General features: G+C 48.0%; 1 protein-coding gene across 1 annotated transcript in view; it reads right to left on the reverse strand.

Annotated features, from left to right (window-relative positions):
- Nucleotides 1–12,155, reverse strand: part of LOC137669471 (hydrocephalus-inducing protein homolog) — an 88,057-nt gene that overhangs the window by 38,204 nt on the left and 37,698 nt on the right. Inside the window, exons 7-9 of the mRNA XM_068411571.1 lie at nucleotides 6,145–6,343; nucleotides 5,467–5,469; nucleotides 3,453–3,633 (exon numbers count right to left, since the gene is read on the reverse strand). Coding sequence (XP_068267672.1) covers nucleotides 3,453–3,633; nucleotides 5,467–5,469; nucleotides 6,145–6,343 — 383 coding nt within the window. The remainder of the gene's footprint in view (nucleotides 1–3,452; nucleotides 3,634–5,466; nucleotides 5,470–6,144; nucleotides 6,344–12,155) is intronic.

The raw sequence follows: 12,155 nt of genomic DNA on the forward strand, positions 1-12,155 counted from the left end.
AGATCGTTTGACTCCGAGGGTGGAAAGCAAGAAGGAACAATCAGTTACACTTTATTCTACTATTCCACGGCTAAAACAATTTCTTTCAAGACACAACTATTCTGGGAAGGTTTTGTCATTTCTCCTTTCATTACTGCTGTACGTTAGACTATAAAACTAGAAAAATATTGAGTTATTTCTCCTGGGCAATTAAAATAGGCTGTTAAGAGGTTCCTCACATTCCTGCTACCTCACAGGGAAAAAGAACTGCTGGTTAAAAGGAAATGCTTCATTACCCACCCTCGCAGGCTACTGCTACGTGCGTAAGAGCCTCAGGACACCTCAGGAGCCAGCGGGCTGCCTGGGCTGGCACGTTCTCTGTAGGATGGCAGCTGAGCCAGAGCACGCAAAAACTACCGCGGATGCCAACCAGGACAGAAATACAACATACACAGCACGTGAACACGGCACGACAACAATTCTGGCTTAATGTCAGTCTCAGGCTGCAAGTGGCAGGTGGCATAAAATACAGGCAGTGGATGGATGATGACACAGCACAAAACCTCCAGCTGTTGGGCCCTGGCTTCGCTACAGCGTAAAGCAACGTGATCCGGGAGGGGACAGCACACCACGACTCACAGCTACAGAAGTGACCTCTATGCAAAAGCCCAGCCGTAAATACTTGCAGATCCTGTCTTCCCCTCCCTCAGCCCCTAAATAATGAGAATCCGCTAGATCTCCACCAGCCTTAATGAGAAAAAGCCGGTCTTGAAAAGCTGGGCACCACCAACCGTTGGCCAAATCCCCCGCTTTGTCTTGCCAAAGGGGGAAGGCAACCCCCAGAAAGGAAATCACTGCTCAAAGCAGACCGAAAAACAGAGACAGAGCTGGCAACAGAAGTACCGACATGACGCCCAGAGCGCATCCTGCTAGCTCAGGGCACTTCAGAGAAAGGCAGAGCCAAAGCCAACATCTGCCTCTTCCCATAAATAACTGAACCCACAGCGAGCTGTGGGATGGACCATGGCTCCCACTGGAGATGGTGCCTTCTGCCAAAAACTGGAGTGCTCTGCAGTAACCTCTCGTTTGGATGGGGATCAGCTTGGTTACCCAGCTGAGGTGGGGATTTGCAGGAACAAACAACGCTGTTACCTCCTGGCCCAACCTCTGGATAAACAACCTTAACCTGGACATCCTGAAGACCACCTCCATGGGCTCAGAGTTAACACATGACACTGAGGAGTCGCTACCAGGCAATGACAGGACAGGGATGACTTGCCAAGGTCAGTACGATGGTAACAAATCCTTGTCCTCTCTTTCCTCTCGTTTCCATTTCCAAGGAGTCAGCTCCCACATGCCTGCAATGTGACTCACAGCTAAGCGGTGGTGGGGAGGATGCAGCAAAAAGCAAGGACTTTGTCCTTTGGTAGCCACCTGGGCTTCTATCACAGCTGCTTCTGCTGACATATCACGTGTATTTGTAAAAATAAACTAAACCAAACTTGAGATGCGCTCAGAAAGTCAAGAGTTGCATAACAGCTTGTTTCCCACAGGCTTGGACGGCTGCTCAAATGTTCCTGGTCACATGGTAATTCCAAAATCACTGCCTCCTCTTTTTTGTTATTTTTTCATCAGCAAATTAACCCGATGCAGGCTGAAGTAACCTGCTGCAGCTTCTACAGACAGCGACATCTGAAAATACCGGCAGCTAATGGTCCATTTATGCAGCAAAGCTTCTGCACAAACCCTGCCAAGCCACCCTGCCCAGAAAGCGTGTCCAAGACTACTATCCCTCCATCAGGTTCCTAGCCTCTGGAAGAAATTCTTTCCTCTAGACACTTGTTACAAAGGTTGGATTATTTCTATAGGGTGCTCCCAGACATCACGGGTGATGGGTGGGAAGAAAAGAGCAGCCACTTTTGGCCAGAAGGTCAGTAATGCAGCAAGGTCCCAGCTTTGGGGGTCTTTCCAGCAGGTTTACGTGGCAAGAAGGGTGTTTGGCCAAGCTAAAGGTTCTGGGGCCATCACCAGAAAGAAGGTTATGGAAGTCAGTGGATTTTGAGAGTCTACATTTGATAAAGAGGAGAAAATACTTAATATCATTTAATGTAAAGACACCCATTTGTCAGGCGGAGAAGAAAGCCAGGAGCAAAACTCTGAATGTGAAACTGATTGTTCCGTAAATAACAGAATTGAAGGAAATTAAGAGGTTGATAATGCTGGACAATACAGAAGGGGAGAGACTCATGTAGTAGCCCACTTACATTCAGTCCTGGAGCAAACTGTAACATTAACATACCATTTAGGAGAGGTTTCCACCCAAGACTTGAGGCCAGGCTACACTTTATATCCATTCATCATGACGAGAAGTACCAGGACTCAGCACAGAGGGCAGCCAGACTTCTGGACCTCACCTCAACGCACTTCAGGAGCTCAAGAGTGGGTTAAGCTCATTGTGAAGACAGAGCCCAACTGTAACGAAGCAGGAGCCCTGGGGGACACTCCAAAACCAGCTCTGATGCACCGCAGGATGCTCTTACCACTCAGCTGATCAGCTCCCACTCTCTACAATATTCCTCCTGCTCTGACACAATTTCTTGGTCACACCGTGCTGCTGTCAGCTCCAGTGGTGTGAAATTGCAGCTGTGCTGACATTGGTGGCTCTCAGCCTTATACGGGCTATAGGAGCAACCAAGAGAACATGAGCCCCTTCCTTGAAAAAAAATTAGGTTCACCTATTTTAATAAGAAAAAAACAAGGTTGGGCTTATTCTAGGGTTTACTCCAAAGACGAGAAAGGATTTTGCACTGCTCAGACAGTGGGCATTCTTCATCTCAGACCACGCAAATACGCAGAATCAGGGCTTTGGTTGACTGAAGGATGGGGGGTTTTGCTTGCATAAACAGAAAAGCAAAACATTTTCAGTACTTATGTGCAATAGAACTCAAAAAGCCTGTTTAAACCTGCTAGTCTTGTGTGCAGGCTCACAGATTACACTGGAGGGGAGATTCACACATGGTATAAGTCCAGGTTATAGGAAGGGAATGGTATTTGCGTGATTAAACTTGGGCTGAATTTGGCCTCCTTTCTCCAGGGGACCATTTCATTCTTACGTGAACTGCCAGTGCTCTGACATCCTTTGTTAACTCCCATACAGCAGATGGAAGGTGTGCCCTTACACATAATAATCAATACCTCTGAACACTGTAAGGACACTTACTAAGTGCTCTTAATTTATAGCCCTTGCAGCAGAGCCCAGCGTTTAGGCAGAGCCCAGCGTTTAGGCAGGCTCTCGCTGCCTGGCAGGAGCCCACAGTTCAGAAATGCTTTTTGCAACAAGCTCTCCCAGCCTCACTAGAAACCTGATGGTTTCTCCCTCTGCACATCAAGCCAGCTGACACAGGGATCTGCTGAACAACCTCCTTCAAGGAAGAGGAGGAAGGAAGGAAGGGAGGTTCTCAGCTGTCGCTTACCACTGGTTCAATGGAGAAGATCTCATCAGAGAAAAGCATGGAGTCTCCTTGCACATTTGCTCTCTGGTTCTGGAAGCCGCTGGAGAGAAGGTCAGGGCTTTCTCGGAGAGTGGGGTCCACCGTGACCTCCTTGAGAAAATCCACCTTGACCTCTTCGCCCTTCTGCAGACAGTGACACAGCCTGCAGCCACGGGGAGAGACAAACCAAGCAGGTAATGTAACAAGCAACATATTCACGGAGACTGGCGTCTAAGTGCAGGGGCAGTGACGCACTCGGGGCGGAACAGCAGCAGCAGCTGAGCAAGGGACTGGCCCCAAGCCACGGGGTCCCAAATGGCTCACACCACCACTTGTTGGTCGCGGGCACGGCAGGTAGTTTTACTCCATGCTTATAAGCTAAGAAGAGGTTTTCTGAAAGCTGCACGTTACTGGCATCCCTCTTTTTTTCTTCCCTTTTACACCTGCAGGGCTAAGCGAACAATATCTGCTCGCTGTTCTCTATGCTGCCTTCCACCAGAGGATCCCAGAGCACTTTAAAAGCAAACTAATGAGCTCAGGCATCACGTCACGTCGGGGAAATTAATGGTTTCATGTGCATGAAAACAGAGGCCCTGAGAAAGGAAGGGACTTTGCCCGGCATCACCCAGTAAAGAAGCCAGGACCAGCACCTCTGAATCCAAACCCTTAAGTCTAGCCTTGAACCACCTCATCTTTTCCCTTTCCGGCCTTCTCTGCAGAGCTTTGACACAGTTAATCTCTCCCTTACTTGGCAGCTGGAGCAGAAATCATTCTCGCGTTTAAAGGTCACAACCAAGAGAGGAGAAGGGAGCGCTGCTACAGAGCAGTTGCTTCCTAGCTGGCACGTTGCTGTCCCCCTTTCATGCTCCAGTCCCCTGGCCATGAAGAACCAGCAGGTGACAACTCTGGGGACATGAGTGGAAGGTTCCATATGTAGTAAGTCAAGGCAACACAGTATAAACAGGAGAGCGATCATCACCCAGCTAAACTCAAACACAATTAGAAAGGAAATACAGCCACGGACGTTAGTAGCTGCGCACAGACAGAGCCTTGAGCAAATGCCGTCACCAGCACCAAAAACACTTCTTTGGCTCGCTCCCCAGGGAGCGGGGTAGGAAATGGTTCTCCATGGCTGACCTACAGTGCTGAGCACGAGGGCTTCCAGCCACGGAGATGAGCAACCCTCAAACCAACCTCCATCAACAGACAGTAATTCCACCATCACATCCCAGAAAGTCCTGCAGCAGGGAGACAGAGCAAACCCCTGGATAGACCTTCCAATGATCCAGGTCTTCTGGGGTCACATCCCAGTGCAGGGTCCTGCCCTGCCTCCTCACATGAAAAAACCCTCTCTGCTCTCAGATCTCAAAAGCTTCCCTGACAGCAGGACAGTGGCCTTGGAGCTATGACCATCTCTGAGATTGTACGGAAGGAAGAACAAAACGTCCTGATCAGAGTCTATGACACAAACTGGCACAAGATCAAATGTAACTAGAAAAAAAAAATCTGGTTGAAGTTAACTGTGAGAAAACCTGGTTGCTTCCGAGGGGAAAGAGGATCACTCAGGGTCCAGCCTGAGACAGGCAGGTGGGAAGAGATGGTAAAGGAACGGTCCAGGGAAGTACCAAGGGAAGGTCGTGAGATTTTCTTTTAACACACTGAGCTTGCACAAAGTCACACAGTGTGTAATTAAAATTAGAGAACAGTGGAAAACTAGTTTTGGCCTTCAAGGCATTTCTGACCTAATTACGCTGAACTTTACTCGCTCAGAAGCCCTTACAAAGTGCTTCAGTTTAGGCAGTTTCCTGACCAGCTCTGGGTTCAGACTAACTCCTATGTACCTACACCCACCCCAGTCTGAAAAGTCACACAAGGATTCCCTAAACCACCCAAGCTTTTAAGTGTAATTTCCAGCTCATCCTCCTGGGCTATAAGTGTTTCTTGGTTGCCTGAAAGGGGAATTTCAAAGCTTCACCAAAGACACCCTTTGAAGAACCTGCTCTATCTCTCACCACCACCAAGACACAGGTTGCTGAAGCCCAAATGCACTTCCAAGCCCTGTGCTGCCCTACCTTCCCTGCAGAACCCTCCACCTCCAAACTCTCCCCAGCCTCTAAGCAAGGGGCAGAAATACCTCGTCGTGCTGGAAATGGGAACAGCGCAAGGCAATTCAATATCCTACAGCAGGATGGCCTCAGCTTTCTGGGCCAACAAAGCACTCTGCCCTGCACCTTACTGGAAAAGGAGCCTGCCACCTTATCAAAGCTGGAGGGGAAGAAACTGCAGAGAGTATCATCATAGTTATGCTACCTGCAGCTATGTTAAGTGCTACTACTCAGTGTAGTCCCAGGTAACGAGTACTGACACTTTCCTCAGCTTCACGGACCCTCTGTAGCCCAGGGATGTCTTGGACCTTGGTGGTTTGTGCCTCCCACAAACACAAATTTGCTCTCCGTGGAAATTCAGCCATTGCAACCAATGTTTCCTCCCCAAAACATCATCCTCAGCTGAAGCATGGATGAAACTGGAATGGGAAGGGCTGAGCTCCATTACCCTGAAGCCCAGGGACACATACCCTGATGCCATGGATGGTTTACTTGTCCTAAACCATATCAAAGCACCAATACCCCTTGAGGCCACAACATTAATTGTACCCCTGGGCAGTGTATCTTACTGCTTCTGCTGATCCTCCTCTTCCTGAGTAGCAAAAGCCTTCCACTGGAAGTGGGCTATGATTTCACTCTGATTGTGGATGACCACGGATCCGTGGTTTGACAGCGCGAGATAAGTCTTCTCAACTGTCAAGGAGTTCCTCTCTAGCCCGATGTTGACATCTGCTGCTTCTCCATAAAGGCTTGTGTGAATATCTTCACCTGGAACAAAGCAAAGGGGAGACTTTGCTCATCTCACTTGCTGACAGAAGTACAAGGAACTGAGCAAACCACAGGTAACAGAAGAAAGTGTTACAGCTTTTAGCTGTATTACCAGTTCCATGGATCAGTACATTCAGCGCACCCCGACAGCTGCGTGCGGACGGCATGAGGATGTCCTGGACACCACCTTACGCACCTTATTTCTGGGTGTGTTTGCAGAGATTTATCCCCAAGGTGACCATATTTACAGTGAGATTTTTCAGCTGTGGCCAGGTGGCCTTTGGGTTGCCATCCCACTCAGGTCACAGGGAATTCTGCACTGAAGTCAGGGACTGAGGAGTCCCACCTTAGTCACGGCTTGCCCAGGGTCTCCTGCAGGCACACCAACAGCGTTGCATCTCTCCTGATCCCTTATTGCTGACAAGTAAAGATGCCTGGGGGCATGCGGGAAGAAAAGGGAGGTTCAGAGGAACAAGTGAAGTGACAGTCCACGGCAGGATGGGACACAGAAGAGAAGTTCACTGTGTGGTAGGAGCAGTGCCCTCACTCGCTGTGGGTTTGTGAAGATATGTCACAATGAGACTGGTGGGGCACGGCCCACACCAACCTGTCCATTACGGTCCTGCAGGCCCATTTCTTCAGCCTGGATCCTGCTGCTTATGCCCGGGTCTGCAGGTCTACACCGAATGTTCCCAAGCTGTTCAACAGCCAAGAAATGGGAGATGTGCGCAGTGCTTCGAGGGTGCGCAACTCGGGTGCATGAAAACACGAGCTAATGCTCTACAACCATCAAGACAACAAACTACCACAAAATAAAAATAAACACCATGAAAACTATCATCATCTCACTGTCTAAACCCATTGGCCATGTGGGTCTTGAAATATTGGGTATAGTTCTGATCTCAAAACCCAAGCTGAAGCATTTAAAATTAAATAGAAAAAGGCAGAAAGAATGACTAAAAGTATGGAACAGCTTTTTTATGAAGACTGAAGGGGATTCCTCAACCTAGAAATTATATGGGAGATAGATGGGAGAGGTTTGTAAAAGCGTGAATGGCCTGGGACACGTGAATAAGGAAAAATTTGTCACAAAACAGGAACCCAAGGGCCTGAAATAATGTTATTAGTCAGAAATTACACAAAAGTAGTAGTGCTTTTCCAGGGAACGTTCCTTCCTGTGGAACATACTGCCACAGGAGGCTGTAGATAACAGCTATAAATCCAGAGAGCAACGGGACAAATTCTTGGAAGATAAAACTGTCAGAAGCTATTAAACAAAAATGAGAATAAAGCCTCCAGCACACAAAACTGCTACCTCCAGCGCCCATGGAGCAGAAAGCACATGCACTGCCTGTTTCCACACGCTTTGCTAAGCATCCCTGTCCTGGTTTGGCCTAAACCAGGCCGATTTTCCTTTCAGTGATTTTTGCTTTCAGCTAAGTCTCCTCTAAGTAACTGCATGTTTGCAGACAGTGTCTGCCTCCAAGACTGATAACGCCCGAAGTTTGTAGTTATCGCTGAGGCACCGGTAGGGATGTTGTGCAGTAAGGCTCTTGCTGTACTTATTCTTAGAGAAACCAAGGTCACTGCTGAATTCCTCACTGCTTACAAGTGAAGAGCCGAAGGGGGGTTGCAGCTGCAGTGGGGAGCAGACAGGGCAGGTGACCCAAAATTGACCAACGAGGGTATTCCATCCCACACACGTCATTCTCGGTATAAAGGGGGGGGATCACGAGGGTCGCGCCCCTTTCTGCTATGGCCGGTGTCCAAGGAGGACTCCGTCTGTTTTCCTGCTGCCCCCGATCCCGATCCGTGCATCCCTGAATACAGCTCTCGACCGTTGCTAGGCCCAGCCTGGGCCTTCCCGGAGCCTGCCCTGCAGTGCCGGTGGTGACGTGGCTGACTTCAGGGGAGCTCAATCTTGATTTTGTATATATATTTGTATATATTTGATTATTTCTATTATTATTATTATTATTTTTTTTTTTTCATTATTATAGTTTATTAAAACTGTTTTAATTTTCCAACCCGGAAGCCTCTCTCCCTTTTCCCTTTCCCTTTCCCTTTGGGGGGAGGTGGGGGGATAACAGAGGGCATCTGCCACAGGTTTAATAACTGGCCCAGCTTTAAACCGTGACAGATTTATTGGCGCCCAACGTGGGGCACGAAAGAAGCTCCGACAGGTTTCTCTGATAAGTCGAATCCCAGCTCCAGTGGGAGGAGACCCGCAGAGCTCAGCTGAGAGAGTATCAGATTTCTTCCTTTGAGATTTACGAGGGGTTGGAAATTAAAACAGATAGCGAAGATGGTAATGTCATTTTTGATCGCTGTGCTATCTCGTCTCTTTATTAAGCCTTTTACAGAGTTAAGTGTAATAATACCTTACTTGCCGTTGTTTGTTAGTGTTTATGTGCAGTTTATCATTGCTGGGTACTGGTCAACATGCATTGTTTTGTTATGGCGTTTCGTACGGATTTATGTCGTGATAAACTGGGTTGTTACTGCTCTGACCTCGGTAGCAGAGATTTTATCTGCGCACTCTGGGAGTCCTTTAGCTGATTCTGTTAATGATTATACTTCCAATTTTACTTTGGGAAATAGTACCTTCTCCTTTTCTGCCAAGGTGATTCCACTAGATTTTGCGAAATTAGGATGGTGCTGTCTAGGTGGCATGGTTTTATTTTCGTTTGTCCTGAATGTGTTTCTGGTGTGGTATGTGATTAGATGTCAGTGCAGCAACAGCGGTAGGTATCATGCTGCCCCTGTAACCAGGAGAAAACACAGAAAGAAATCAGCTAGTAAAGTGAAGGATGATGACTCAGAGCCTTCTAAGGCAGAGCCAGCACAGGACCCAGGTGAGGGCCCTTCTCAGGCAGAGTCAGGGCCTGACACAGAGGGGGGTTTCCTTGATCGTCTTTTTAAAGCAGACCCATTACACAAGAAGGACAAGAAAGGTCCTTCTAAAGCAGAACAATCACAGGAGGACTCGGACTCGGAAGTAGAAATAACCTACCACTCCTTATCCCTGAAAGAACTGCGAAATATAAGAAAAGATTTTAGTCGTTATGACGGTGAGCCAATTATTACCTGGTTGCTCCGATGCTGGGATAATGGGGCAGATAGCATAGAATTGGATGGTAGAGAAGCCAGACAGTTGGGATCCCTGTCCAGAGATGGTGGTATTGATAAGATGCTTCCAAGAAGGTCGAACACTATCAGCCTCTGGAGGCGACTCTTGTCAGCTGTAAAGAGCAGGTATCCCTATAAAGATGATGTTATGAGCCACCTAAGCAAATGGACCACTATAGAAAAAGGTATTAACTACCTTAGAGAACTGGCTGTGCAAGAGATCATTTATAAACACCCTCAGGACATTGTAGATCCTGTAAATCCTGATGAAGTGGAATGCAACCGATCCATGTTCCGGAAGGTTGTGAAGAGTGCTCCACCAACACATGCCCATACATTGTCAATATTAGTCTGGGGAGAAGATGCTATGGCACGACCTAGTGTGGGCGAAATGGCTAACTATATGCGACAGTATGAAGATAGTATTTCTTCCCCACTGCAGGCCCGTGTCTCGGCTGTGGAAAAACTGACTAAGGAAAACAAGGACTCATTTAAACAACTGTCAGACAAACTGTCCAGGATCGAGAATAAACTTGACTCTCTACCTACACAGGCCCGTGTTGCAGCCTTTAGGAGGAAACGCCCTCCTACTGGACCAGCTCAAAGGAAACGGGACACGTCACGAGGTATCCTGTGGTTTACCCTGCGTGATTATGGGGAGGACATGAACAGATGGCATGGACAACCTACCAGTACCCTACAGGCGCGAGTACGTGAGTTGCAAGCTAACAGAAATACCAGTGAGAATTTTCCTAGGAGGATGGCTGCTCCAGTTACCAATGAGCAGGACCCCAGTCAGGGTAGATGGGCCTCAAATCCTTTTTTTCCAAGAGTGAATAGGGGAAATGAAGGTCCAGTCCCTGTGAGCTGCACGAATCCAGTCTTTAATTAGAGGGGCCCTGCCTCCAGCCAGGAGGAGGAGAGGGACAACCGAGTTTATTGGACTGTGTGGATTCGATGGCCTGGCACATTAGAACCACAAAAGTATCGAGCCCTGGTAGACACTGGTGCACAGTGCACCCTCATGCCATCGAATCATAAAGGGACAGAATCTGTCAGTATCTCGGGAATAACAGGGGGATCTCAAGAGTTATCTGTATTGGAGGCCGAAGTGAGCCTAACTGAAAATGAATGGAAAAAGCACCCCATTGTGACTGGTCCAGATGCTCCGTGCATCCTTGGCATAGACTACCTTAAGAAAGGGTATTTTAAGGACCCAAAAGGATATAGATGGGCCTTTGGTGTAGCAGCTGTAGAGACTGAGGACATTAAACAGCTGTCTACCTTGCCTGGCCTCTCAGAGGATCCTTCTGTTGTGGGGTTGCTGAAGGTTGAAGAACAACAGGTGCCAATTGCTACTGCCACGGTGCACCGACGACAATATCGCACCAATCGAGACTCCCTGATCCCCATTCATAAACTGATTAGACAATTAGAAAATCAAGGAGTGATTAGCAAGACTCGCTCACCCTTTAATAGTCCTATATGGCCAGTGCAAAAGTCTAATGGAGAATGGAGATTAATTGTGGACTATCGTGGCCTAAATGAAGTTACACCACCTCTGAGTGCTGCTGTGCCAGCCATGCTAGAACTTCAATACGAACTGGAGTCAAAGGCAGCCAAGTGGTACGCCACTATAGACATTGCTAATGCATTTTTCTCTATTCCCTTGGCACTAAAGTGCAGGCCACAGTTTGCTTTTACCTGGAGAGGTATCCAGTACACCTGGAATCGACTGCCCCAGGGGTGGAAACACAGTCCTACTATTTGCCATGGACTGATCCAGACTGCACTAGAAAAGGGTGGAGCTCCAGAACATTTGCAATATATTGATGACATCATTGTGTGGGGTGATACAGCAGCAGAAGTTTTTGACAAAGGGGAGAAAATCATCCAAATTCTCCTGCAAGCTGGTTTTGCCATAAAAAGAGGCAAGGTCAAGGGGCCTGCCCGGGAGATCCAGATTTTAGGGATTAAATGGCAAGATGGGCGTCGCCAGATCCCGATAGAGGTGATCAACAAAATAACAGCTATGTCCCCACCAACTAACAAAAAGGAAACACAAGCCTTCTTAGGCGTTGTGGGTTTCTGGAGAATGCATATTCCAGATTACAGCCAGATTGTACGCCCTCTTTATCAGGTGACCAGAAAGAAAAATGATTTTCAGTGGGGTCCTGAACAACAACAGGCTTTTGAACAGATTAAACAAGAAATTGTGCATGCAGTAGCCCTTGGGCCAGTCCGTATGGGACAAGATGTTAAAAATGTGCTCTACACCGCAGCTGGGGACAATGGTCCTACCTGGAGCCTCTGGCAGAAAGTGCCAGGGGAGACTCGAGGTCGACCCCTAGGATTTTGGAGTCGAGGATACAAGGGCTCTGAGGCCAATTACACCCCAACTGAAAAAGAGATACTGGCAGCATATGAAGGAGTTAGAGCTGCCTCAGAGGTAATGGTACTGAAGCACAGCTTCTCCTGGCACCCCGATTACCAGTACTAGGCTGGATGTTCAAGGGTAAGGTTCCTACTACCCATCATGCAACTGATGCTACATGGAGTAAATGGATTGCATTAATTACACAGAGGGCTCGAATAGGAAACCCTAATCGCCCAGGAATCTTAGAAGTGATTATGGACTGGCCAGAAGGCAAAGACTTCGGAATGCCACCAGAAAAGGAGGTGA

Source organism: Nyctibius grandis, chromosome 12, assembly GCF_013368605.1.
Source record: "Nyctibius grandis isolate bNycGra1 chromosome 12, bNycGra1.pri, whole genome shotgun sequence".
In the NCBI taxonomy this organism is placed as follows: Eukaryota; Metazoa; Chordata; class Aves; order Nyctibiiformes; family Nyctibiidae; genus Nyctibius; species Nyctibius grandis.